Source organism: Citrus sinensis, chromosome 2 (assembly GCF_022201045.2).
Source record: "Citrus sinensis cultivar Valencia sweet orange chromosome 2, DVS_A1.0, whole genome shotgun sequence".
In the NCBI taxonomy this organism is placed as follows: Eukaryota; Viridiplantae; Streptophyta; class Magnoliopsida; order Sapindales; family Rutaceae; genus Citrus; species Citrus sinensis.
The window spans coordinates 30,589,664-30,616,678 of NC_068557.1; the positions used below are offsets into that span (position 1 = coordinate 30,589,664).

General features: G+C 34.3%; 6 protein-coding genes and 1 non-coding gene across 10 annotated transcripts; 5 read left to right on the top strand and 2 right to left on the bottom strand.

Annotated features, from left to right (window-relative positions):
- Window positions 1-2,271: 2,271 nt before the first annotated feature.
- On the top strand, window positions 2,272-2,345 carry TRNAI-UAU (transfer RNA isoleucine (anticodon UAU)). The gene has a single exon. It is a non-coding gene; the product is annotated as a tRNA-Ile (tRNA).
- Window positions 2,346-3,151: 806 nt separating this feature from the next.
- On the top strand, window positions 3,152-7,285 carry LOC102622013 (protein IQ-DOMAIN 9). Of its 3 annotated transcripts, none has more exons than XM_006467621.4 (6): window positions 3,152-3,561; window positions 4,008-4,135; window positions 4,371-4,520; window positions 5,485-5,712; window positions 6,441-6,554; window positions 6,637-7,285. In XM_006467621.4, the coding sequence occupies exons 2-6, from the start codon at window positions 4,064-4,066 to the stop codon at window positions 6,979-6,981; spliced, it is 909 nt and encodes a 302-aa protein (XP_006467684.1). In that variant the 5' UTR covers window positions 3,152-3,561; window positions 4,008-4,063; the 3' UTR covers window positions 6,982-7,285. The 3 variants fall into 3 exon arrangements, with proteins under 3 accessions (XP_006467684.1, XP_006467685.1, XP_006467683.1); XM_006467622.4 differs by having other exon boundaries at window positions 4,011-4,135; XM_006467620.4 differs by having other exon boundaries at window positions 3,153-3,561; window positions 4,021-4,135.
- A 1,554-nt stretch (window positions 7,286-8,839) lies between these two features.
- On the top strand, window positions 8,840-12,171 carry LOC102621727 (nudix hydrolase 15, mitochondrial). 2 transcript variants are annotated; one of them, XM_015527021.3, is made up of 4 exons: window positions 8,840-9,321; window positions 9,851-9,993; window positions 11,645-11,770; window positions 11,825-12,171. In XM_015527021.3, the coding sequence occupies exons 1-4, from the start codon at window positions 8,982-8,984 to the stop codon at window positions 11,936-11,938; spliced, it is 723 nt and encodes a 240-aa protein (XP_015382507.1). In that variant the 5' UTR covers window positions 8,840-8,981; the 3' UTR covers window positions 11,939-12,171. The 2 variants fall into 2 exon arrangements, with proteins under 2 accessions (XP_015382507.1, XP_006467682.1); XM_006467619.4 differs by lacking the exons at window positions 11,645-11,770; window positions 11,825-12,171 and adding exons at window positions 11,023-11,142; window positions 11,259-11,579 and having other exon boundaries at window positions 8,845-9,321.
- Window positions 12,172-12,632: 461 nt separating this feature from the next.
- LOC102621435 (nudix hydrolase 15, mitochondrial) lies at window positions 12,633-14,678 on the top strand. The gene is made up of 4 exons (XM_006467618.4): window positions 12,633-13,194; window positions 13,871-14,013; window positions 14,160-14,279; window positions 14,369-14,678. The coding sequence occupies exons 1-4, from the start codon at window positions 12,903-12,905 to the stop codon at window positions 14,591-14,593; spliced, it is 780 nt and encodes a 259-aa protein (XP_006467681.1). The 5' UTR covers window positions 12,633-12,902; the 3' UTR covers window positions 14,594-14,678.
- Window positions 14,679-15,834: 1,156 nt separating this feature from the next.
- LOC102621152 (nudix hydrolase 15, mitochondrial) lies at window positions 15,835-17,833 on the top strand. Its single transcript, XM_006467617.4, has 4 exons — window positions 15,835-16,162; window positions 16,242-16,384; window positions 17,010-17,129; window positions 17,225-17,833. Exons 1-4 carry the CDS (start codon window positions 15,913-15,915, stop codon window positions 17,447-17,449), a joined length of 738 nt encoding a protein of 245 aa, XP_006467680.1. The 5' UTR covers window positions 15,835-15,912; the 3' UTR covers window positions 17,450-17,833.
- A 588-nt stretch (window positions 17,834-18,421) lies between these two features.
- LOC102620862 (magnesium-chelatase subunit ChlI, chloroplastic) lies at window positions 18,422-20,573 on the bottom strand. The gene is made up of 3 exons (XM_006467616.4): window positions 20,345-20,573; window positions 19,970-20,079; window positions 18,422-19,691 (listed from the first exon to the last, which is right to left on the bottom strand). Exons 1-3 carry the CDS (start codon window positions 20,454-20,456, stop codon window positions 18,642-18,644), a joined length of 1,272 nt encoding a protein of 423 aa, XP_006467679.1. The 5' UTR covers window positions 20,457-20,573; the 3' UTR covers window positions 18,422-18,641.
- Window positions 20,574-21,425: 852 nt separating this feature from the next.
- LOC102620601 (spermidine sinapoyl-CoA acyltransferase) lies at window positions 21,426-23,167 on the bottom strand. Its single transcript, XM_006467615.4, has 2 exons — window positions 22,239-23,167; window positions 21,426-22,141 (listed from the first exon to the last, which is right to left on the bottom strand). The coding sequence occupies exons 1-2, from the start codon at window positions 23,045-23,047 to the stop codon at window positions 21,619-21,621; spliced, it is 1,332 nt and encodes a 443-aa protein (XP_006467678.1). The 5' UTR covers window positions 23,048-23,167; the 3' UTR covers window positions 21,426-21,618.
- Between the last annotated feature and the right edge of the window lie 3,848 nt (window positions 23,168-27,015).

The window sequence follows — 27,015 nt, forward strand, 5'->3', positions numbered from 1 at the left end:
GTCTCTAATGTATTAAAAAAAATATTTTTTGTATTTTAGTATCCATCCTCACTTAAACACAATGAGAATGCCAGGCTTTGAATCTAATTAATAATACGACATTGGTTATGATTTTTAAAATACTTGTAGAATTTCATTGGTTTTTAATATAATCATATCAAAAGTATTAGATAGATTGATGTGAGATGGTTGGATAGGATGAGGAAGGTACTTTTCAGGGATCATAGTTTATGTTACAATTATTTGTTTTGGGTATATTATATACTATTTCAAGGCTTGTGATGAGACAAAACTTTGAGATCAAGCTTGAAAATTCTATTTCTTTCTTGATTGTTTTGCAATTTTAAGTTATTTTGCTATTTTCCTTATTGTCTTTGGGATTTTTATCTTTTTTTTTTATTTCGGATTTTAGGTGTCATTTTTTTTGTTTTGTTTTTATATTAGGAGAATCTTATTACAAAATAATATTTCAAGTTTAATTATTTTGATAAATCTACAATATTTAAAATTAGTATAAAAAGAACTTAAAACTCTAGTTTTGATTATCAAAAACTTTGTTTCTCTATAGTTTATTAATCTTTTATGTTCTCGCACCATCATAGATTATAATATAAATCTTTGCACACACTAATTAAGTGCTTATTTGATATAATTTATCTAATGGTTATAAGTGTTTATTTAATCACATAAGCTCTATCATAATTTTTGTTGTTGTTTGGTTGTTTTTCTAGTAAAGTTTTTAAATCTTAAATAAGCTATTTTACCTCTACTAGTAAAAACTCAAATTTTAAGTTTTTAAGAGTAGAGGTTTAAAAGTTTTTTTTTTAAATGTTCAAATATCTAAAATATTCTCTATTTATTTGATTATCTTATTTTATTTTTTCATAACGTAATTTTAAAAAATTTACCTATTCAAGTAATTTCATAAATTTGTAATAAAAGTTCTTATTGATAACCAAACAACTAAAATTTTTTAGGTAAAAACTCTGTTACCAAAAGCTCTACTTGAAAAGTTATATCAAACGGAGTCTGAGTAATCTGATTATGTTATCTAATAACAGCCATCACTTGTTTATGATCATCGCATGCATTTTGTTGGATTTCAATTTTTTTTTCTTTTTTTTTAACATTTTAGTGGTAGGTTTTTGGTTCCTAGATTATGCAAATTACAATGGGTTATGGGATTTGGGTTTTGATACATAAAATGTCCCCGTATTTATGGTGATGGAGTCTCGTAGATGATAATATTGGCTTAATCTGCAATTTCTTATGATATTGGCATCATATAATGCTATGTAATTTGCCATTATATGAGTTAGGGAGTCAAGTCAATCAGTCATGATCACGACACTGATGTTGAAATTAAACCCAAAAAAAAAATATGTGTGTGATTAAGGAAATTTGAATGATCAATTGGTTATACTATATCGGCGATAATGGAAGACTCATTACTTCTCAATTTCTAAAGAGTTACTATTATTGGGGCAGCTCTCTCTTGTCATTATTAAGAAATAAGATGGATCTTATGCTTGGGTGGGGAGTTGATGATCATGATATTACCTGCAACTTGATAATTGCATGCATATATAATCGAGGAAAAATATTAATATCAGCAAAGTAGTTTCAACCAGAATAAAAATAAGAGAAGAATGATCCTTTATTATGGAAACAATTCCAAGGTTGATTATTAAGTGGGACTACAAGATTGTGGCATTTTTCATTAACTACGCTTCGCATTTCGTGGTTGATTATTAAGTGGGTCATTGTGGTTGATAATTATAATAAAAACTTTTAAACTGATTAATAACTAGGTTTATTTTTTTTCCCTTTTTGAGCCTAGTAACTAGTTATTGAAAAGGATGTAATTTTGGAATCTATTGAATACAGTCAAGTTTTTATATAAGATTTTTTCAGTAGTAATAGTTGCATAAGAATTAACACTGAAAATAATACACCGCCATTCTAAAAAATTTTCAATACAAGACAAATTTATTTATGTTTGTTAGCGCTTATAATTTTTGTACTAATTTTTATACTCCTTTTCGGTGCACACATCATTATTCATATATATATTTTTTTCTATGCAATTGATAATCTTTTTCTTTTTTTAATTTTTTTGAAATGCGACCACTGATAATGACTGAATTGACGGAGGGCCAAGTTTGAGAGCCCAAAAGTCAAGGCAATAATTTATTTTTAATTCGAGAAATTGGTATAAATAAAGGCACTAATTATATGTTAAATAAGATAACGTGGGAAGTTTTGCTGACAGGTCCCGTAGCTCAGTTGGTTAGAGCGTTGGTCTTATGAGCCGAAGGTCGCGGGTTCGAGCCCCGCCGGGACCAAGTTTTGACAAATTTCCGTTCTGACATTAGAACAATCGACCTCTATCTTTTTAGGACCTGTCTATGTTACAGATTCTGTAACAAACATCTCCCGTCATCCCACCATCCGATTTTCTTTTGTTTAGTTTCTCACTCCACATCCAACCACATCCAACGGCTGATGCTGCAGTCTGTACCTTACAGATTCTGTAACGTAGTTTTGTCCATCTTTTTAACGTCTGGAATCTGGATCGAGCCACCGAATCATCTCTCAATTTCAACGGTTTGTATCAAATCAGTTATTCAACCATTAACAGCCGTTACCCATTTACTACCAAGCCCATCACCTTCTGCCAATTTATTTATCTTTTTAAAAAAAAAAAAAAATTCAAAAGAGCCTAAGATGTGATATAAGGATTTAGCACTCCAATTATTTTCCATCTATCAAGTCCTCTGTACCAAATCAAATCCAAACTAATCAACGGCCCACAAAATCATTAAAGCGGATTGTAATTTACAAAAGTAAGCCCATGAAGCACCCACACCATCCCCCAACTCCCCAATAATCAGCCATGAAATGAGAAAAATTGAACAACTGAAATCTCTTTTTGTTCCATATTTTATATACACTAATAATACTACCACCATTGAGAAACTATTTTCCATTTTTAGTTAAAAACAAGGAAGAAAAAAGAAAAAAAAAAAGAAAAGAAGAAGCATATGAGAAACATTATTACAGATTCAGATAAGCAACCTATCTTAATCAAAACTAGTTTGTTGTGCTGTCAAAATAAGCATCTTTTTGTTGAAATATTCAAAACAAAGAGGGAGACCAGACCAACACACACGGCGAAACACATAACACAAACTCAGCTGTTGGGCGGGTCACTGATTGGTGTGAGAAAAATGAGACTTTGAGTTGCATCTCTTGTTAGAAAAAAAAAAAAAAAATTGAGGCTGGCAACTGGGCCATAAAACTGACTGACTCATACATTTCTCAACTACCTTTTATAATTTTCTCGCCGTCTCAAAATGTAATTAAAATAAGAAAAAGGACCGGTCTTTTGCTTCTTCTTTACTGCAACCTTACAAGAAACTAACTATCCCCTCCCTCCCACCCATATTTTTCATTTTTCTTTCTTTTTTTTTTTATATATATTTTGGTCCAAAATATTTGAGTACCCCATGTTCTAAGAAGAGTATGCACAGAACCGGACCTTTTGCTGCCTTTTTCTTGGTATGAAATCCTTAACCTTTTGCTGTATAATGGATGTTCTGTTATCTGGTTTTGGTTTCTGTGTTGCTTTTTATTTAGATTTAAAACTTACATCTTTATATGCCCATTTATTGCTTTGGAGATATTGAAGAGATGTTGACGCTAATAGTAATTGAATAACTTTGACTCCGTGTTTAGTTTTGTCTGAAACTGGTTGTATTAACTTGCTTCTCCGTATAAGCGTACTGGGTGATAGGATTTTGTTCCTTTAGTTTTCTAGTTATGCGTGGTGGATGGTTCAATTTATTCACGAGTGATGACCATCCGTTTGGTTGCTGAGAAATAGCAGGCCAAAAAAAGAAAAAAAAAAAAAAAAAGGAATATGATCTGACTGACTTTTTGACTTAAGATACTCAAAGTCAATATTTTGTATGCTGGTTCAATGCTCATTCTGGTTCTTAAAATAGAAGTTGCTTACAGGGTTATGTTAAATTGAAGAATAAGGACATTGAACATTGAGAGAATGGGTGGAGATTGGTTTAAGACATTTGTTTGCCAAAAGAAAGTGAAGGTTGGCAGTTCAAAACAAGTGAAGGTATGTAACCCTCTCAATGCTTTCACCTTGCTTGAACATGTTATAAACTGAGCTGCGAAATTTCCTTTGTTAATATGGCAACTGTCTAAGTTTATTTTTCAAGCTAAGTTTTGGAAATTATCGTTGACCATTTAAAGATGTTCTTTTATAAAATGTGTCTGTGTGCCCCTATCTTTATTTTTTAGTGATATTGTTGCGAGTTTAGGATTATAATTAATAAATCATTATTTGACAGGGATCTTCAGCTTCTGCAAAATCCAAAGGATTCAAGTGGAAAAAACCTTTGGGCAAAGAGTCTAGTATTTTTGCTATCGGTAGCACTCTTGGCATGCCAGTTGAGGATGTAGCTGCAATACGCATACAAACTGCATTTCGTGCCTACAAGGTACCTTGTGTTATAAGTTATACATGCTAAAGACATCAAATTCTTATTCCAGATTGTTGTCGTGCTATGATCCTTTACATGTGATTTTTCCTATCCGTTTTGCAACATTTCATTGTTAGTCATCATGAGATCATAAAGCAATAAGTGATCAGCCAGTGACTCCATCCGATTAATTTAAAGATGGAAAGCCTTTTAATGTTATCAGGGATTTTTTAAAGCAGGGATTTTTGTTCCTAATTAGTCTGAATTTTTTTTCTAGAGTGTAAGGAATGGGCATATCTTATAAATTGAGGGGATAGTATGAAAAAGTACACATTTGTTGTTGTTTTTTGACATTCTGAAGCTCATACGCTTATGATACTCCTGTGCCCAAAAAGATGGACTGTGCTCATATGTGAAGCTGTTTGCACTGCACAAACTCCTTGGACATTTCTTTGTCATTTAAGGGCAGAGAGATATTTTGGGCTTCTTTGCTGCAACTTTAGTTGTTAGTTGCAATCACATATGAAGAATTTTCTTCATTACCCTTCACTGATTGAACCTTTCTTGATAATGTCAACTTTGTATCGCCTAACAGCTTCACTCTGCTCCACAAAGCCTTAATCCCAACTAGTTAGGATCAGTAATTGGTCAGGTTACTCCAGTGTGCAGTGAGTTGGGAAGTTGGTCTCATGAATATTTTCAATGCTCAATCCATATGGATTTCCTCAATCACTTCTTAGGAATTTATGAGTAGTATTTTGATAAGTAGTATTTTGTCTATGAGAAGAGCAATTCATTGAGGTATTGGAATTTATGGATGTCATGGTGTAGGATCTCTACTACTTAAAGTTTCTGTGGTGCATTAAAGATATAATCGATGCTTTAGATCTCCTAACTGCTTTTCACACCTCTTATTAATATAAGTCATATGCTTATACAAATTTATTGATATACATAATTGATCTCTTTATTGTTCTTGCAGGCTAGAAAAACTTTTCGTCGTCTAAAAGGGACCATAAGACTACAGGGAGTAAGCCAACGTCATTCTGTTCAAAAGCAAGCTACAACAACGTTAAGCTATCTTCATACTTGGAGCAAACTACAGGCTGAGATTAGAGCTCGCAGACTGTGTATGGTAAAAGAAGGCCGACTTAGACAGAAGAAATTAGAGAATCAATTAAAACTTGACGCAAAGCTTAATTCACTAGAGGTTAGTACTTGGACTTACCATTTGTGAGAATCGTCAGGGTTAAAGTGCATTCTATACCAGCAAAATGAAACTTTCTTGGGCAATGTGTGAAATCCTTCCAATTTAGGTTAAAATTCACTTTGTCATTTATATTTTGAAATCCTACAAATATTCCCTGAAGTTAGTTAAAAGTTTCTGAATTACAGAATATTTTGTTCCAAACATACATTGCAATTTCACTTTTGTCTGAGACCTAAGACCAACAGAACTACTAATTGTCCATCCTGCTAGGTCATCATAACAACCTCACCATTAGGTAAAGAAAGCTCCAAATTTCAAATTTGCATTTTTGTCTTCTCAATTAAAGCCCCAAGCACAACTTTAAGTCTTTCCGATGACTAGCATCACATATTTTCATATGTTCCAGAGGTTTCTTTTTCCTCCAGGAAAATTTGACTCTGACGTTGTTATGCTTTTACTCCCTTTTGTAATTCCTTGCACTCTTGACAGAGGTATAAGTGCTATTATGATCTGTTTTCCTGTTACTGCACGAAATTCCGGATTTCACTTTGGTTATAATATTATCTGAAACCATAAGCTTGAAAACATCCTTTTTGATGTCTGTGGTCATCTAGTTGATGTCCATTGATTATTCATATTAGATAAAAGGCCTATTTGAAACATGTCAAAATTCTTGCTCTCTCTCTCTCTCCACCGCGTCCCCAAGTAATTGTTGAAAGGATGGGCAGATTGACTGGAGTGGAGGCCCTGAAACAATGGAGGAAATTCTCTCAAGGATAAATCAGAGAGAAAAGGCAGCAGTCAAGCGAGAGCGGGCTATGGCTTATGCCTTTTCGCATCAGGTATGTCAAACTCTGACATATACCCTCTGTGCTGCATCAGTATGAATGAATCAAATTAACAATGACCAGACATGATTTGCAGTGGAGGGCCAACCCTAATCCCCTTGGTAAATATGAACTTGGCAAAGCTGATTGGGGTTGGAGCTGGAAGGAACGCTGGATTGCCGCTCGACCCTGGGAAATCCGTGTTCCTTCTCCGTCCATTAGCCAAAAGAAGGTGCAGCGCACGCAAGCAGGGAAGTCTGGCAAAGACTCAAATTCACCAACACCAAAATCTTCAGTTTCAGTTAAACCCTCGATATCTAATGGGAAGGGAACTTCAAAGGCTCGAAGGTTATCATTTCCAGATGCTGAAAAACCATCTTCCAGTGAAGGGAACACCAAAGCCAAAGAAGAAAGCACTAAGAAAGAGCAACTGGCTTCTTAGTACCTGGCCATTTTTGAGACTTTAATAGCATATGGTTGGTTTCCATTCATTCGTGTTAGTGTTACAGTGGGCAAGTCTATTTTTCATTTCAAATTCATATGATCTTTTATTGATTGTGTACATGGAATGGTGTGAAATCAATTTGTTTCTGGCATGTATAACAAACGGCAATGTAATCGAACTGGTCAGGAGTTGGGGATTGACCTGTTCATTTTTACTTCTTTTTTTTTCCCTGTTACTGTATATTATGACAGAAAAATTATTTATACTAATGTAAATATATGCAGTCTTTCTGTCGGGATGAGTCAGATGCCTTTCTAGAATGTTAAAATACAAGACCAAAACCCGTACGGTTTCTCTCGTCCAGATTTCTTACCACTTAGCAATTTGCGCTGCTAATCAATGGCACGTAATGTTGATTCTGTCGTCATGTCATGACTCATGCTCTTGTTGCACGCTAGGGCAATGGCAATCAAGAATCATCACTTGCTGTAAACAGTTGAAGGGTGCCTCTTAAATATAACTTTCATTGGGTCAAACTAAACAAACTTTTGGGCATGTTTGAGATTGGGTGCCGTGGCTTTCAATCTGCGGCTACAACTAGTATGAAATCATCAAACACGGGACTATAATATAGATGAATTTGCCACGTTGGTCCAGAGCTGTTTCTAATGTTGTCAAGTTTTAGCTTACCAAACCCACTCGTCCTTCGCCTGTCAATTTCCACACCAACCTAATCTCAAATGCTACAAATCCCATTAAAGACGCATGCTCACAGACAGCTGCTAAAACAAAACGGACAATATCCACAGCATATGTGACATGGTAATGTTCATAATTGTCGGCCAACTAAATCTAATATCTCTAATGGGTATCACTTACGAGTTCATGATTCTTGTTGTGGTTGTTAACGGTCATGTTATCCCATTATGAACACCGTACAAGATGAGATGCACCGACAATGCCATTCGCAGATTGAAGTAATCTGTTTGGCTTGAACAATTACGCGTCAAATGACGATTATGGGAGATTTGAGATCCCTATATTATGAATGAAGAAAGAAACGACGAGCAACAAAGTCATGGAGTTATTGTTCTGTACTAGCATTTTATTGGGAGGGTGAAACAGAAACACTCTTCTCATCTAGGCTACATTAATTGAAAAAACAAAAAGTTAATGATATAAAGTTAGGATATAGAGGTTGAGTGCTTAATGATTTTTCATTTTTATTATTACTTATTTATTGATATTATAAAAATATATCATCAATGATATTATAAAATCAATCAGTTATTCTAAAATATATGATAATAATTTATTAATGACACATCTATAACTGCTATTAATTAATGACGTCTTATTTGACATGTAAATTTTTAAAAAAAATACTCTTTTAGTTCATATATTTTAAGTTAAATATTTGTTTAGTTCTTATATTTTAAAAAATATTTTCAAACATCCTTAATATTAAATATATGACACTTACACCCTTATTTTTCTTTATTTTAACGATAATACCCTTACTTCAATTTTAAGGACTTTAATTTATTTATTTATAAAAAAAGTTCATTAACAAATTAACCAATAATTTTTTATTAACAAATTAATCAACCGTTATTAGTATGAAAGAATTAGTCATTTTCATACTATTACAACAATCTTGTTAATAATCATTTATATTAAAAAATTAATTTATCAAATTAACCCAAAAATAAAATAATAACAAAAAATTTACATTTATTTTTATTTTACTTTTAAAATTAATTTTTTGTTAAATTTTTATAGGTAAATTAATTAATATTTTAAAAAAATAGTATAAAAAAATGAATATAACGTATTTAACAATACCCTACAAATTTTGTATCCCCCTAACAATATTTTGTCACACTTGTGCTTAGTTAGTTTAACAGCTCATCAAAAGGAAAGCTTCAAGCTCTTCATTTCAATACAATTGCAATTGATAATGCAAATGCAAATGGCCAAATGCAAATGATGCGCTGATGATCTCTTTTCTAAGAAAACTCCCGTTTAGCAAAATCATGGACTCATCGTCAACAGTAGCCTCTTCCAAGACACAAAGACTGGTTGCCTTAGCCCAACAGTTGCGTCTCTACAAGCCGCCACCTCCTTTTGATGAAATGGAGGAACAACAAATTCAAGAAACTGCAGGCAAGGTGGTTTCTCAAGTGGGGTTTCAAGAATCTGTCACTCCAATTATTAAGGACCCTGAAAGGTTTAGACCCAAGAAAGCTGCTGTTTTGATCTGTCTCTTTGAAGGAGATGCTGGTGATTTGAGGGTCATTCTCACTAAGAGGTCTTCTAGAATGTCTACTCACTCTGGTCTGTAATTTTTACAGCCACACCCTTTTGTTTGGTGAAAATTTTGTTGATTTTTTTATTCTTTGTTATGGTGTTCTTATTGAACGATGAAAATATTAGCCTGATTGGGGAGTTGTTTATTGAATGGAGGAGTTTTATTTAGTTCTTGAGAAAATTCTGGGTTTCGAAGGAAGAGAAAGATAAGGTTTTGAATCAGTTGCTTTGATTGCTTCCACAGAATCAAGTCGAGTATTACTGAGATTTGAAATTGTGAATTTTTTTTCTTTTTTTTTTTTTTGAAAACTGAGGGGAATATATGCAAAAGAATGTGAAAATGAGACTTTTGAAGTTTTGATGAAAGAGTGATAGTTTTCGGTTGTGAAATACTTGTTTAACTAGAGCATTAGTTATCAGATAATATTTGAAATTTTAATTTCTTTTTTTCCCTTCACTTTCTGGTAACTAATTGGAGATTGAGTGCAGGACGACGATTTTGGAATGGAATTTTTGGTGATTGGCCACTGGCCTGAATGGATGTATTTGGTTGCAGGAGAAATTTCATTGCCTGGTGGGAAGGCAGAAGAGGGTGACAGGGATGATGGGGATACTGCAACAAGGGAGGCTAAGGAGGAAATTGGGTTGGATCCTTTGCTTGTGGAAGTTGTAACTGTTCTTGAACCATTCTTGTCAAAGGTATGGAAGGATGTTTCTTCTATGCTCCTATTTTGTTTTCATAATTTTGTGTTACAATTAAAAGTAGAAGGAAAATCTCAAGATATGCTGATGCTGTTAATTGATTTGAAATATATGTGATTTGGCTGGGTGTGAATCAGGGGAATTTTGTGATACAATTGAAGGTGATGTGAATCGTGTGATTTGTCAAAAACCTTAAGTTGCTCTTCTTATATAACCTTATCATGGAGAAGCTGAATGTATATGGTTTTAAGTAGGTAATAAACTTTTGATAAATCCTCTAATAAGTTTCTGCTTAAACAGTCAATTTTTCAACTACCAAGGTTTGGTTGCCCAGGGGGACTGGGGTATGATGGGTTACTGTATTCTGCTGCCTGGATTACAAGGAATTAGATTGGTAATCGAGGAGCCATGTGAGAACTCCTGTATGACTGGGAATGTTGCTGGGGGTTTGGGGCCATAAATTACAAGGATGAAAAAGATAGGACAATTCTGGAAAGATGGGGGTGTTTCTTAAACTTTGTACATTACCTTGAACTTTGAGAGTTGATTGTCGATGTTAATATGACTGGCAAGCAAACTTTATCTGACAGTCCTCGTTTCAAAGTGCAAAATTGTTTGCATTTCCTACTTGCATTCTTGTATGCATGAACCATTAGGTCTTTCAGATGCATACAACCTGTTCATAGATTAATAACTTGTCCATCTCTTAATCTTGATTTACACATTTAATGTCTTATGAGGATCTGCTTGGTTCTGTTTAGCCATATTGATCCAAACGTACTCCTGTTTTGGGGTAGAATGAACTTGCATCCTCATTTATGTTGCAACTTCTGGTTTTTGACCAACTCACTCTTTTCGGGGACTTATTTGCACACATATGTTTATACATGCTTTAGTCTTTGGATTTCATTCCATCATAAAGGGATTAAAAAAAGGAAAAGCATCTCATTGATTAAAGATACAATTTAATAGTTTTATCTTTCAGCTTTACTTTTTGGGTTTAGCAGTCACTTCCTTTCTGTGCAGCACCTCCTTAGAGTAGTTCCTGTTATAGGCATACTTAGCAATAAAAAGGCATTCACGCCTACTCCCAATCCTGCTGAAGTGGAAGAAGTGTTTGATGCTCCCTTGGAAATGTTTATCAAGGTTTTTCTTCTCTGGCGTTATCTAAACCTTTTATTCTGATAATTACTACAAGTACTAACACGTAAGTGTTGTTATAATTATTTTATTTTAAGAAAGTGTTCAAAATATTTGGTCAGGATGAAAACCGAAGAGATGAGGAGAGAGAATGGATGGGAGAGAAATTTCTGCTTCACTTCTTTGACTATGAATATGAAAACAAGAAGTACTTGATTTGGGGTTTAACTGCCGGCATTCTGATTAGAGCTGCATCAGTGGTCTACCAGAAGCCACCTGCATTTATAGAGCAAAACCCAAAGTTCAAGTTTCCGACTGTTATAAACAAAGATACTATAGTCCCTTGAAAGAATTTGTAGAAACATTGTTGGCTTGTACTCCAAATAATATCTGCAATAAATCCACCATGACCCAGATTTATTGAATGAAATGGGTTTGTGATATTTTGTTGTATGTGTTAAAAGTAGTAACTGCAATGCATATGTCATGCTTTGATGTCCCTAAACAGAGGAGACAGAGGAGGCCAAATATGATCAGATTCAAGAAGGCAATTGGCATCAAGTGCCGAGAATTAAGCAGAGAGATAGAACAAAATAACATACTTGTGGGAGCTGTTGCCTTTAGCTTTACTCAGGTTTGTTGTTAAATGATTTGAAACTTTCAATTTTATGCAACTCTCATTTACCAGGTTTTTTGTGCAGGATCTGGATCTCGGCACAAAGATCTGCATGTTTCCTCATCAAATACTGTAGATGAGTTTATCCATAACGTAAAGATTCCCCTCATCAGTCATCAAATTTGAAGCTAACAGTCTTAACACCACCGAGACAAACACATTTCGGTTGCTTCTGTGAGAGCTGAAACTTGTTCACATTTGATTTTCTTTTCCGGTTGGAAACGTTAGAGAGGAGTAAATGGGTTTTGGCTAAGAGCTAGAAAACTGTGAGAAGCTGAAGTTGCTTTCCTTTGCTATTAAAGTGATTATTTCTCTCTAATTATTGATAAATGTTCATCAATCTCTCTTGTTGTTATTCACATCCTTGTTTCGTCTTGTTTCAGTTTGATCTACACGTATATGTTTTGTTAATCTCTAAGAAAATGACTAAGAGAAACTGTCTGCTCCAAGAAAAAGAGACTACCCTGGAGATATTGAAACTAAAATCCATTTGTTTGCCCAGCTTTCAGGATAGACAACTGATTTTATTGTATTATAAATTTTTTAATAAGTAAATAATAATTGTCTCTGTGCAGTGTCTTCAACAAAAGAAGTAGCAATTCCAAGCAAAAAATTATTCAATTGTTTCCCCAAATTAGATGGATGGAAAATGGCATGAATCACCATGCCAAATTGAACGATTAGTTTGTAATTTGTACCATTACCGGTGGTCCGGTAAGTGATCTTTCTTTAGAGGGCCCAAGCCCAATTCCATCCAATATGAGAAAGAGAAATTATGGCTGATTGTGTGAATTTCCCAAAGATATTATTTGTCCATTTTTCATACCGAAAGCGTAGGATTTTGACCAACAGAACATGCTTATTGTTTGCAAGTTGCTAGAGCATTTAACTCTATTGAAAACTATTAACTGTAAAGATCAGAACTGTTGTTGACCATACGTTTGTATGTGCTTAATAATTGACCATTATTCATCAAAGTGAATCTTCTTCAAACTTCCACCATATGTCTGTATGTGCTTAATCATTGTCCGTTATTCATCAAAGTGAGTCTTCTTCAAACTACCAAGGCAATTTAGCAGAGTCAAATCCAATGGAGTCGTCGTCCAAATCCAACATACAGAGACTGATTGTGATAGCCCAACATTTACGCGATTACAAGGGACCACCTTCTACTTATGATCAAATGGAGCAAAAAATCCGGGAAACTTCAGGCAAGGTGACTTCCCTAGTGGGGTCTCAAGAATCTGCTTCTCCAACAGTTAGGTACGCAAAAACGTTTAGACCCAAGAAAGCTGCGGTTTTGGTATGTCTCTTTGAAGGAGATAACGGTGAACTGAGGGTTATACTCACAAAGAGGGCTTCAAGGTTGTCTACTCACTCGGGTTAGTATTGTTTTGGATAAAGAAGATGTTTAACTTGTTAAAATTTGATATTTCGTCCTTGTTGATTATGAAATGAAAATGATGAAGGTTGTAGAAATATCATACTCAGTTTATCATTTCTTTATTTTTTGCTGTGTGTGATTTATATTTGCTTTGTGGAAAATTTATGGAACGCAAAAGAAGAAGAAAGTTAAGTTTTGGACTTTTGAATCAATCAGTTACTTTGATTGCTATTGTAGGAACAATTGAATTTTATATTGACCTGGAATCGTGGATATCATAATTATATTCTTCTCGAGGTTTGCTTTAAATTTGGGAATGGAAGAAAAAGTGAACTAAATCTTCACTCTTTTTCTATGGATTTCTAGGGAGGTAGTGGCAAATTTGACTCACTTGAGCAATATCCTTTATTGAGGTTCCGTTGTAAAGCAGAACATTTTAAATCTTTGTATTATTTTCATGATAAAAGCGTGGTAGCTTCATTGCAGTTTGAGTTCGTGGACTTATTAATTGCATTAGTTATGGGGTAAATTTGAGACTTTAAATTCTTTTGCTCGTTCCTTTTTCTTTCCATGAACAAACGGAAACTTAATAGATCATGATGTTGATTGTGGAAGGAACTATGGAAATATTGGTTATTTATTGGTCGTTTAAGTGATTGGATTCTTGGTTACAGGAGAAGTTTCATTGCCAGGTGGGAAGGCAGAGGAGGGTGATGAGGATGATGGGGAAACTGCGACAAGGGAGGCTAAAGAGGAAATTGGGTTGGATCCTTCACTTGTGGATGTTGTAACTGTTATTGAACCATTCTTGTCTAAGGTATTGAAGGATTTTTTGTGTATGCTCTCTTATTTTGTTTCTTTTCTATTGGTTAATAAGAGGTATATGGCGAAATGGGTTCAGATGAGTTATGTGATTTCTGTAAAATTTGATCAGTAATCAGCATTCATTACTTGTCTGTGCAGTACCTACTCAGAGTAGTACCTGTAATAGGCATACTTCACAATAGGAAAGCATTTAAGCCTACCCCAAATCCTGGAGAAGTGGAAGAAGTATTTGATGCTCCCTTGGAAATGTTTCTTAAGGTTTTCTTCGCACATTGTCTAGTCTTTGTTATTTTCTTTTCATGTTATGATTGTTTTTTTAAGAATTATGTTTGAAATGTTTGTTTCAGGATGAAAATAGAAGAGTTGAGGAGAAAGAATGGATGGGAGAGAAGTATCTATTGCACTACTTCAATTATGAACAAAAGAACAAGAAGTATCTGATATGGGGTATTACTGCTGCCATTTTAGTTAGGGCCGCATCAGTGGTGTACCAAAAGCCACCAGCTTTTGAGGAGGGGAACCCTAAGTTCAAGTTTCCTAAAGATGTAAACAGAGATACTTTTATGTCGTAGAAGGATTCAAATTAAATTTTTCTAAGTTGTATTTTTCCTAATAAACTTCTGCAATAAATTATAAATCCACCTCATCTAGCGTGAAGCAACCCCTCTTAAGGGAAGGAACTTGGCATAATCTGTTCAAACTGCAAATATGTTCCTCAACAGAGCCAAATATATACCCTATTTGCGCCCGTTCCCATAATGCTTCCAATTAAACTCCTCCAGTTGCACAAGTTGTGTAATATTTTATATAGGTGCACAATAATTTTATTTTTTATTTTATTGGGGTGAGAAAGGGTATAACTTCAATTAACTTAAACATGTGGAACCGGCAGTTTCCATATTCATTTTACTTCCATGCGCTCGATGAATGAAGGTTGTGTTGAAAAAGAAGAAAATTTTGAATCTTTTGTTTTGTTTCTTTGCATGTAAGAGAAGCAATATTTTGACCCTCATTGAGTTAAAAGTATCAATAGTTGTAAAATGGCTCATTCCATCGGACGCCAAGACTTCTGTAATAACTTGGGGGTGTCATAAGATAGCATTAGACTTCAATTTCATCTGTTTCTTTTTGTCCTTTGGCAACCAATAGGAGATATATTGAACGACGAAGATCTGGGAATTGGGGCGTCAATAATTGGTTACTGGAGTAAGCGGATGTCTCTGGTCGCAGTTCATTGGCAGGCGGGAAGGCAGAGGAGGATGATAAGGTCATAAGGATGACTAGGAGACTGCACTGAGAGAGGCAAAGGAGGAGATAAGGGCAAAACTCATTTGTTAAGTTACTGATGCAGGATCTGATAATGGGTATGATGAGCTTGTTTGGTCCTCGTCTGACACCATTAAGGAATTGTTGATGACTACAACCACCTAACACCATAACACTATAGCATCGCAGTTCCTTAGCATATAAGCTGCTTTATACAAGAACTGATTGTTTTACCTTTTTTTTTAAAAAAAAAAAATTTAATGCCAGAATAGATAGATCAAATATTAAGCACAGAGCTAGAAAAGCCGATTTAACTTTGATAATAAGGATAGATAATTTCTCTCAACCAATTTATAAATTGATCTAGGTTGAATATTTGGTATTAAAATTTGGCAATTGTAAATTAAAAATTATAATATTAAAATATTTAATAAATAATATTTTAAAAATTAAGTTGATTTAACATATAACAAAAAATTTATAATATCTTAATCATTTTAACAATTTTTTTATTTAAAATTTATATTTAATAGACGCTGTCAAAGAGGACTTACGCGTCGAGTTTGTTTGTAAAGAGGCTGGGGCTACAAAGAAATAAAATAATAACAAAACAAAGCTCATTGCCATGGATTCCAACAACTCCGGAGATCGATCTGAAAGACTTGAAACACTAGTCCAGCGGCTTCGTCTCTACAATGAGAGACACCAGAACCCTGTAACTGAAAGAGAAGCTGTGGATTCTCAAGACTCATATTCTGTTGCAGTATCTTCAACCAAGAAGAGAGCAGCAGTTCTTGTTTGTCTTTTTGAAGGAAATGATGGGGATCTACGTGTATTCCTCACTAAGCGATCCTCGAATCTGTCTTCTCACTCGGGTAATTAATAAAAAAAACATTTACCTTATTAATATAACAGATCGAACTTGGATATAAGTTTTAACAAATGGGTTTTCAGGGGAAGTTGCATTGCCAGGTGGGAAAAGGGAGGAAAACGATGCTGATGATGCGGGGACTGCTTTGAGGGAGGCGAAGGAGGAGATTGGCTTGGACCCTTCTCTTGTCAATGTTGTTACCATTCTTGACCCAATTTTTACCAAGGTATGTATGTACTCTTTTTTAAGTTTTAAGAGGTATTCTTTTTCCCTAATTCTGATAACTTCAGCTCCATATTTCTGTAGTTCATTGAATTGAACTTAAAGCCGCCCGATGCTGTTAAATATGGACAACTAATTGTCGATGAGTAATGTAAAAACTTTTCCAAGTTTCATGATTTCATACCATTGGTTCTTACTTCCAAGTTAAATATGCTGTAATAGTTGGACAACTGTCCAAAAGTAACTACTTTTAATTGTATTTGAATAACTTAATGATCCTATCATCCTAATAAGATACAAAAAGTATACATGAGTGTTTGTTTCATCCGTAATGTTATAAATGTGGAAAAGTATCTTTTCATGATACGATCATATTTACATTTTAAATTATCACGTATGTATCTTTATTTATGTATGGTTAAAAATTACTTGTTTATTATATTCTCATTTATAAATGACCTATTATGTGAGTGTATTTACTCCGATAAAACATTAAATCAAGAAATAATTTTAATCCAATCCCAAAATGAGATCATTTTTTTCAGGTGTTCGAGTTTGTTGGGTGAAAACTACTTTTGAAAATTTATGTAAGTTCAGTTTTGATGGAGAGTGGGTTTTTTTATGTGCAGAATGGAATAATAGTAGTTCCAGTGATTGGAATTCTTCCTGACAGAAACTCCTTCATTCCAGCTCCAAATACAGCTGAAGTAGATGCAATATTTGATGCGCCATTGGAAATGTTTCTAAAGGTTGTACACCTTATATACTCCAGTTTCCATTTCTTGCTGGAGTCTTGATATTTTTTAACATAAATCATAATCGTTTTTTATGACTGTGGACATAGGATGAGAACAGGAGAGCAGAAGAGAGAGAATGGATGGGCTATAAGTATTTACTCCATTTCTTTGACTATGAAGCAGAGGGCAACAAATATGTGATATGGGCTTTAACAGCTGGAATCTTGATAAACGTTGCATCAGTTGTACACCAATGCCCTCCTGCTTTTCAAGAGAGGAGACCTAAATTCTGGAGCGGCCTGGAGTCGCTTGCAAATCACAATAACACGTAAAAGCTACAGCATTTTCTAAATGGGTTTTGCATCACATTGTTCTTCCTTGAGTAATCAATTGATGAATGCATTATTCCTAATCATATTACTGAAGATTAAAATACATATCTTTTCAAGCTTCTTCAGTATAGATGTTGTTTCTCTGCTGAAACTAAATCCTGACGACGTAAAGCCCCCTGCAGGGCGATATTTGTAGATTGTTGGTGCATAAAAAGCAGCAAGTCGGTCATTTTGTCAAACATGTAATCTGCATCTTAAGACAAATTTGTCATTGGTCAAACCATGTTTAATCTGATAAAGAGCAACTTAAACCCTTAGGCTCTATTTGGATGATCGGAATGGATTAAATTAACTCTTTGGATTAAATTGAATTATATTATAATATAGTATTGTCTTTTATTTGGTATAGTATCGGATAAAATTATGTTTAATTTAATTTAATAAAGTTAAAATAACTATTTAAATAATATATTATTTTTTAAACCATATTACTATTTGTTAAATTTTATACTTAAATTTCAATATTATTATAATTAAATAATTGAATAATTTTTTTATTTTTAATATATTACATACTAGTTAAAATAAATAATAATCCTATAAATATTAGACTAAAATTTAAACTAATTTATTAATCAAGACAGCCAAACACGACCCTGAATTGGACTAAGTTTTTTATCCTCCTAATTAGTCTAATCTCATCTTTTATCCATCATTCAAACGTAACCTTAAGGTGAATCTAGGAGGGATTTTACACTTTACAGTATGCTTTCGATAGTCAAACACGTTATTGGCGAAAACTCATTTTTGAATTGACAGCAAAAGCCGCCTCAACAGAAAGCTTGACTGGGACTTTTTGAGGGATGCGAACGTGATGCGAAGAAATAGCACAAGTATCTGTCAAAAGAATTTCAACAAGTTTTAATGGACTAATGCTCATTATTTGACTCTGTAAGTATCCACAATTCAACATGCATAAAAACCTTACCGTCAGTTTACTAACAACTCCCTGAGTATCAAAGACTGTAATTTCAGTTTACATCTACTTCATTTTACAAGAAAATTCCAGCAGTACTTTTTAAATCTCACATAATGATCAAACAAAGTAATAGGAGAAAATAGACAAAAATATCATCAAGTAAGCAGTCTTGAGTGACAAAATTACGGAAGAAAAGAACGTTCAATACCTCCCTCAGCTAAAAACCTCATAAAATTTCTCGATGATTAGTAAACCAGAGTCAATTGACTCCAATGGATCTTTCCGAAGACGGTGTCTCAAACAGTTAGGCATGACAGTAGCAATATCCTCAGCACTGACTTTATCTCTTCCCTTAAGAGCTGCAAGAGCTTTTGCAGCCCTGTTACTCACTATGTCTCCTCTCAATCCATCAACATTCAGCTCCGCACAAACTTTGGAGATTTTCACCTTCAAATCATGGTCAATCTGGACAGCAGGGAGAGAACTCCTGGCTGAGGCAATTTGTTGCTGGAGCTTCGCTTGCTCTGCCTTGTAAGAATCACGGAATTCCTTTGGATTTTTGTCAAATCGAGCTCTCTCCTCCACAATCTTTACTCTGAGTTCTGCATCCCTTACAGTCCCCACTTGGGCATGCATTCCAAACCGATCAAGCAGCTGAGGCCTTAGCTCTCCTTCCTCAGGATTACCTGAACCAATCAGAATAAACCTTGCAGGATGTGAAATTGAAATGCCCTCTCTCTCTACTGTGTTCCATCCCGAGGCAGCAGAATCCAAAAGAACATCCACTAAATGGTCATCCAGAAGATTAACTTCATCAACATAAAGAATTCCTCTGTTAGCTTTAGCAAGAAGGCCAGGCTCAAATGCTTTGACACCCTCCGTTAGAGCTTTCTCAATGTCAATCGTCCCACAGACCCTGTCTTCTGTAGCACCCAATGGCAAATCAACCATGTTGATTTTACTGAATGTAATGGAGAGCTCCTCCCCTTTCACGACAGACTCTCTGACTTCAATACCCATGGCCTCTGGATCTTCTGGATCTGAGTTATATGGGTCACCGACAACTACCTTGATTACGGGGAGTAAATCTACCAAGGACCTAACAGTGGTGGATTTCCCCGTTCCTCTATCACCCATAATCATAACACCACCAATTTTGGGATCAATCACATTTAACAAAAGGCACAATTTCATCTCTTCCTGTCCCACTATTGCAGTAAATGGATACACCGGCCTCTGGCTTTCCTTGGATCTCTTCTGGGCCTGAAAATATCATAAACTTCTCAAACCCTATAATACCAAATTCTCTCTTCATAGAATAAATTACATATATCAATTTCTTCTTTCTTTCATGTTTTAGTTTCGAAACTCATTCATCACACTAAGCTTTCAAAGAACACAAAGAGTGCCTTCAAAACTGCAAAATTCTTCATGACACCATAAATTTTTAGTGACCAATTAAATGAACCATATGATCAGAGCAATGAAATTTTGGTCTGAAGACAAAATGAGTGGACACACTAAAAAAAACCAAAACATACCTGCTCAACAGAGTTAACCTCAGTGGCAACATTGGTAACTGCAAACAGAGCCCGCCCCATCTTTTCTTCAATCCCAATCCCCCCATAAAACCTCCTTCCATAATTCTGCCCTACAAAGACAAGACGAAAAGCAAACTTATATACATCTAGATGAGGAACAGAAAAAGGACCCAACACCAATACATAAATAATAGCACCACACTAAGGATATGCAAGCGGGCGTTAACCAGATACTTTAGTACATCCACAAAATTAGGAAAATATAAATAAAAGACACACATCAATTGCCTTCGTAAACTACATAAAAATAAGAAATTGCAGCAAAGATGAAGTGGGTTAGCCTGAAATGTGGTAAAAGTAACGCAAAAAATGTACCGGGGTTTAAGGAGAGAGAGGAGATGGCAGACTTTGAGTTTGATGCTGGAAAAGAGAGAGGGCGAGAAGCCAAGATTGCAGAGGAAGAACGAGTTCCTAACACGGACGCCATGCCCGTGCGCAAATGTAAGTGTTACTGTTACTAGGGTGAGAGAGTTTGTGTTCACTGGTTTTGTTGACCATCACAGATTGACATGGTTTCTTATTGGTGTGTTGGGCTGCGGATAAGAGGATAGATTTCACTCATATCGCATCTTGTATATTACTCCTACCATAGTCCGTTGCTTTTGCTTTTTGTCCCATTTTATTTATTTATTTATTATTATTTTATTATTATTATTATTTATAAGAGAGAGAGAGAGAGATTAATTAATTAGATTTTATTTCAAATAAAATAGAATAAATTTGTTACACAACCAAATGAGTCAGACCTAGTACACCCCAATTGAGTGAATAGAAAATGATCTTGAATCTTGATGCATTGTGCAATTCCCTCTGTAATAGCAAGTGCTAAATGATCTAGCCCCCTCAGGTTCTTGAAATTTCATTTCATGTTATTTATGTCTTGCTATAACACTTATATTTGCTTTCAATATTTTTCTTATAATCTACACAGTTTTTTTTTTTTTTTTATATATAGAATAATAATATAAACAGTTTTTTAGTTTATAATTTGAATTAAGCTCTCAATTGATAATTTTGTAATTTTCTCTATTTTAATTTATTAATAATAAATTGTAGTCAATAGCTTTTCCTTTTTCTTTTTTGCCTCTTTTACTTTTTCAAATCCATTTATCTAAGCCTTTATTAATAAAAATTGTCTATCTACATATATTTAAAATCGAAGTCTATCTAAATTTTTTAAATCAATTATATGCATTGTGATGGTACAATATAAATATCCTATCACTATAGGATAATGAATCAAATGAAGAGGTGCCCACGAACCATTGAATTGTTTGCTTTAGGAGTTGAGTTGATTGAGATTAGATTTTAATCGTCTAATTAAATAAAGTTAAAAAGCACAAATTAGTTTGGATTACAGACTACAGAGGCACAGAATTGGAGGAAATCGCGAAAATTGAAACTACTGTAAAGAATTTTATTATAACCAGTCAAGACAACTTCGTAAGAGGATTATTAAGAACTAGACCAAGAGGATCCAAATTCTGGCTAGTAATATTATTACAAGTGAAGACGGCTTACTGGTAAGGCAATCGCACAATACAAGAAGAAGAAGAAGGGGATAATGATTAATTAACCAACGTAACTGTCTATGCCGAGACCTGATAAACTTTGTTACCAAACTTGTCCATCTCTTCCCTGAAAGCAGGCAGGGCAGATGCCCGCAAATTCACTTGGAGCGTGAATCCATCTTTCTTTCGCGGCGGCAAGAAATAGCAGGGCTCCTTGCTCCCAACAAGATTCTTGGAAAGAGGGAACATGATCACCGGACCTCCCCAACCAAAGTCGACGCTTGTGTGGCCAACGTGCCTCCAATCCGTGAATGCGCTGACTTCCCTTCCAGCTGTAATGCCGTCTTCGTAATAAAGCTCCTGAAAGTCAATAAACGAGTGCACGTACTCGTCATTGGCATTGCTTTTGCTCTTCTTAATCAGCTCAGCGGTTTTCCAAAGGGGTTGCTCCACAAGTTCTTTGGCACTCAGCTGGGCATACAGTGGTATGCATCCATTTCCCCAATAGCCAAGTGGTAGCGGTGGCTTTACTGTTCTACGTATATTGGACGGGTATGCAAACTTCACATTCTTATCGCCAGAAATTCCCGAGCATCTCACCCTGTTAATGCATCAATTTATTATAACAAGTCTATTTTGCAATCTTCGAAGTGTTTGAATAGGAGGAATCGCAGCAAGAGCAAAGATAATTGACTTACTTGGCTCGCCAAACGAACGCGCCGAAAGCCTCAAACGTGGTAAATTTCATCCCACACTCATCAAACAACGCATCCTTCAACCCATCCAAACACTCATCTGCGACATCAAAGCATTGCCTAACAACCGGTCCAACGTCGTGGGAGTAGGGTTTGAACCCTTTCTCAGTACCCAAAAACTCAAGAACCGGACCTTCAGCCCGGGGCGGATGTCTCGGACCCAACAAAGTCGCCCGGTCCCAAACAGGTTGGACGGAAATTTTAGTCGCCCCGCGTGCCAGCTCACCCGCAGCGCCAAAAACCAGAGTGGCACCCATTCCATCGCACATAGAATGATGAACCGCAGTCCCCAATGTGTAGCCACCACACTTGAAAACCGTGACTTGTAAAATGCAGGGATTAGCAAGCCCCTCCTCCAGGGTAGGTGCGGGCACCAACTGCTCCAGGGAATCCGAATCGTAATCCAAAGAATCAAGAGTGCAATCAGCAGTGGCGTTGACTAGGGGGAAAGTTTGGCCGGACTGGCAAAAGAGGGAGAGGCGCTGATTGCTGCTGCTTTTGCCGACGGGGCGAAGGGTGCCGGCGAGAGGGTAGTAATGGACGAGGGCCAAGGAGAGGGAATTGGCGATGACGTCAAAGGGGTGGCGGTCGATGTCGGCGCTGGCAGTGTAAACGCGGATGTAGCGGAAGGTGAAGGAGCGGATGTTGGGGTCGTTGTCGAGGTGGGAGAGAGGGAGCTCGTGTTCCCCCTCATCTTTGAAGGGTGGTGTTGAGGGCAGTATTTGCTTTGTTTCTATGATTTTTACTTCCATTCTCTCCTTATGCTGGCTTTCGATTCGATTTTTCTGGGTATTTCGGTTTGAGACTTCATTGAGTTCAGAATCAATTTATGGAGTTGTGCATCGGTCCCTTGATTTGATTTTTATTATTTTTTTTTTAATTAACAAAAATTTATATTGTATTATTATTATCATCACTGCAAAATTGATTAAGGTACGTGCGAAGATTTTTCCATGGGAGCACGAGTGGTTGGTTCGGGAATGAGGAGTCGTCCGACTTTAGACCAAGGAGTGGTTGGTGGACGGGTTAGTTGGTATTTGGCAAGAAGCTGGAAATTTTAAAATATACCAAACCATACAATATATATATAACTATTATTACATAAATGGAGTTATATCAAATTTAAATATATATGTCATATGTGCACCCATGTATATTAATTAATTGTACTAACCTTAATATATTTTAAAATTTCTTGCAAGAAGCATGCTGCATGGAGGAGGACTTGGTTCAAACATGGCGAGCACCACATTTTTCTTATTTTCAAAGGTGGGTTACTCTCTAAAAAATGTAAAAAGTATTATGGTCCGTCTCTTACTTCCCGTACTTATATGCCAATAGAATTTTCATTCTGTATTGAGAAGAGGGTTTTATTATTTTTTTTAAGAAGAAATAATTAATAATTTTTAGATAAAAATATAAAATTAATTAAATCTTAATCATATATATTATATACATGCCAACAGGCAACAACCAATTTGTTGGGTTATTTGCTATTTCTTCTCTTTAACCCTGAAATAAAGGAAATTGAATCTCCTCAGTAATTACTATAATATTTTCTTTAATTTCTCATACTAAATTTGAATTATGTTGGACTTTGATTCTAATTGAGATGGAGTTGTATTATTTTTTGAGCTTGTGCATCTTATTATAAATGTCATTAGAATGAACTAGATTTAAGAGAAATAAGGAAATTATTAACGTTCGGTTAATCAGTTGTGCTAGGTGGACGTGTGGAAGAAATAGTTTTTGTTTTTTTTTTCATTTATACTCACTTATATCTCAAGTAATTTCTCACCCTCGCACGCACCTACCACTATGATACTCACTTAGTCTTTATTGAAGTCATCACCATACAGTTACAGTCGCTTTCGAACCATATGAAGGGTGCGTTTGGGATTGAGGTTGGGCAGTTGTACCTTAAAAGCTACAGCACTAAAGTGTTTGGTAAACACTAGCTGCTGTAGCTTTTAAGCTATGTTAATATAATTTTTCACTTGTATAATACAAAATTTATTATATCTTTAATAATTTTGATAAAATTATTATTTAAAATTTATATTTACTATATATTATTAACTTTTATTTCATAATTACAGCTTTTTTTTCACAGCAGCTGTAGCTTAAAAGCTACAGCACCTCAATCCCAAACGCACCCGAAGATTGTCACCGTATCCATATTGTCCACATCCTAAATGCTTGCGTTATATTTTAACCCTTTTTTTTTTTTAGAGTAACGATATAGTTACAAATTTTTGTATAAATTTATTTTATACAAACTGATGTGGTATGATAAAATTAGTTGAATTAAATATCTCTTGGCCCACATGATTTATTTTCATTCAACCAATGAATTAATGCCACATCAGTTTATACAAAATAAATTTATACAAAAATTTATTGTTGTATCATCACTCTTTTTATAAAAAAATAAATTACGTGCTTTGAATTTGGATACAAATACAAATGACTTGTTTTATAGGTTAGGAAATTAGCGTTGGTGGGGTTTGTTCTTTTGTTTTACTTGCTGGGATTAAAAAAATAAAAATTCAATTTGCTAGAAAAATGATAATTAATTCTATGTGGAATCATTATGCCTAAAAAAATTAAAATTCTATGTCGTTTTGTAAAAATTATCATGTTGTCTACATCAATCACAAAATAGTTTAGCGCGGCCTTATTTTGAATTCTTGAGTATTGATTCTCTACTCTCCCAACTTTAATTTTCAATTACGAATACACGAGTTTGTTATTTGTCTATTTAATTTTGATTTTCACTACCAACCCTCATTTTCAATTAACGAATTCATTATGCTATTATAATATTAGGACCACTATTTATAGTGGTCCTAATATTATTATTATTATTATTATTAGAAGGTTATAATTTAATATATATGTGGCAATAAAATTATTGTTTAAAATTATTCTTGGTGTAAGTAATATAGAAGTAAAGTGTGAATTACATTAATAATTAATGTCAAATATAATGTATAAAAATTGATAAAAGAGATGAACGTTATTTCAGAAAATTATTAATATATTTATGTAGCACTCGAAATATGCAAGTCATCTTAAATAAATAAATGTTTGTATTTCATTTAATGCCTTTTCTCTCAGCATATATTCAATAAATAATAACATATCATGATTTGGTAATAATTTTAAAGAATAAATCATTATTCCAAACAATTTTTAAAAGATATTTTATATCATCTTAAACCTTTGATGTAATTATCATATAGTACAATACACGGATAATTATTATTATACGAAGGTAAGTTTTTGAGATGGAGTTTATAAAACTTATAACTTATTATAATATGAAGTTTTTTTTTCTAAATTGAGAATAAAAATATTTTTATGACTATATAAAAATTATTTTTATATAAAATATTATTATTATAAAGAGATTTTACTGTATTAGTGGGAGATGTAATTTCCAACTTCTACGCATTTTGTTCACTCCATCAGAATAGTACAACATTGGAATGATGGAAAAGTTGTATCTTTATGATTGCGTTAGTTGAAGGTTGAATTTAAATCACATGACTTATGAAGTCCTATATTAAACGAAAAACTAAATTTATATAAATGAACTATTGGAGAGTCAAGGATGGATTACTTTATAAAATTAAACCGAATATTATCTTAAGTTAATCACATCATTAGATTGATTCTTATCTTAACAAAAATATGTGACATTCATTTAAGAAATAAAGACATGCAATCACGAGAAATTGACAAATATCGTTGGAACATCGTCCAATAACTGAAATTTATGTGAAACTATGTCATCGCTTGAGCATGCTGAATTGGCGAGGAGATGGTGAGATAGCTCGATAAATCTGTGTCATGTGGCAGAGCAAAAGATTTTAACGGGATTTATTGACTTTTTTTAAAACTGAGTAAAATCTCAGCATAGTACACACTGATGGACTCCTATTAAGACTCACTACTTTGTTGTATGGCAAAGTCTTAATAGATTGTGTCGTCGCCTTAGCATGGTAGAACCGTTCCACATAATTTTTTTCTCCCTCTAAACACGATAATCAGTCAAAGATATAATATTTATAGTATCATTTTTTTATTGAATATTGTTTAGCATCAATTTATGCATTAAAAATTAACAGTTTTAATACCATTTAAGCGCGCAACCAATCGTATTTATGCCCATAATATGAGTCCGAACTTAATGAGATTTATTTGAGCCTAATGTGAGATTCATCCCTTTATATAAGAATATACATTTTTGTACATATATGTGGGAGTAGATTTACGAGTTTAATATTCAATCTATATCTATATTTAAAAAAAAAAGTTTTATTGAGGAGAAGGATTTGTGTGGGACTATCCCACCAGCATGTTCAACGATATCCATATGACAGAACAATAGACCTCATAATAAGATCCACTAAATTTAATATTAAAAATATTGATAAGATTTATAATTCTGTCACATAATAGAGCACCATTAAATTATTCCACACAAATTTTATCTTCCAGTAAGATAAAAAAAAAAAAATAGTTTCAATAAGTGATAAATTTATCACCAATAAATATTATTAAACTTTTTGAGTTGTATATAATGACGTGTCACCCATTTACTGGGGGATAAATTAAGCCTCAAAGGTTATGAACATAAAACCAATTGGACCACAAACTAACAAAAGTAAAAATGGTCAAGGCATTTTTCCGGGAATCGCTATTTAATCCTCGC

Bases quoted from the DNA above. Each gene is read 5' to 3' on its own strand.
- LOC102622013 (XM_006467621.4), top strand. From the start codon at position 4,064: ATGGGTGGAGATTGGTTTAAGACATTTGTTTGCCAAAAGAAAGTGAAG. The intron at 4,136-4,370 runs GTATGTAACCCT...ATTATTTGACAG, and splicing joins GCAGTTCAAAACAAGTGAAG to GGATCTTCAGCTTCTGCAAA. The intron at 4,521-5,484 runs GTACCTTGTGTT...TTGTTCTTGCAG, and splicing joins CTGCATTTCGTGCCTACAAG to GCTAGAAAAACTTTTCGTCG.
- LOC102621727 (XM_006467619.4), top strand. From the start codon at position 8,982: ATGATCTCTTTTCTAAGAAAACTCCCGTTTAGCAAAATCATGGACTCA. The intron at 9,322-9,850 runs GTCTGTAATTTT...ATTTGGTTGCAG, and splicing joins TAGAATGTCTACTCACTCTG to GAGAAATTTCATTGCCTGGT. The intron at 11,143-11,258 runs GTTTTTCTTCTC...ATATTTGGTCAG, and splicing joins CCTTGGAAATGTTTATCAAG to GATGAAAACCGAAGAGATGA.
- LOC102621435 (XM_006467618.4), top strand. From the start codon at position 12,903: ATGGAGTCGTCGTCCAAATCCAACATACAGAGACTGATTGTGATAGCC. The intron at 14,014-14,159 runs GTATTGAAGGAT...TTGTCTGTGCAG, and splicing joins TTGAACCATTCTTGTCTAAG to TACCTACTCAGAGTAGTACC. The intron at 14,280-14,368 runs GTTTTCTTCGCA...TGTTTGTTTCAG, and splicing joins CCTTGGAAATGTTTCTTAAG to GATGAAAATAGAAGAGTTGA.
- LOC102621152 (XM_006467617.4), top strand. From the start codon at position 15,913: ATGGATTCCAACAACTCCGGAGATCGATCTGAAAGACTTGAAACACTA. The intron at 16,163-16,241 runs GTAATTAATAAA...ATGGGTTTTCAG, and splicing joins GAATCTGTCTTCTCACTCGG to GGGAAGTTGCATTGCCAGGT. The intron at 17,130-17,224 runs GTTGTACACCTT...CTGTGGACATAG, and splicing joins CATTGGAAATGTTTCTAAAG to GATGAGAACAGGAGAGCAGA.
- LOC102620862 (XM_006467616.4), bottom strand. From the start codon at position 20,456: ATGGCGTCCGTGTTAGGAACTCGTTCTTCCTCTGCAATCTTGGCTTCT. The intron at 20,080-20,344 runs GTACATTTTTTG...TTGTCTTTGTAG, and splicing joins CTCTCTCTCCTTAAACCCCG to GGCAGAATTATGGAAGGAGG. The intron at 19,692-19,969 runs GTATGTTTTGGT...TGATATTTTCAG, and splicing joins AGGTTAACTCTGTTGAGCAG to GCCCAGAAGAGATCCAAGGA.
- LOC102620601 (XM_006467615.4), bottom strand. From the start codon at position 23,047: ATGGAAGTAAAAATCATAGAAACAAAGCAAATACTGCCCTCAACACCA. The intron at 22,142-22,238 runs GTAAGTCAATTA...ATGCATTAACAG, and splicing joins GCGTTCGTTTGGCGAGCCAA to GGTGAGATGCTCGGGAATTT.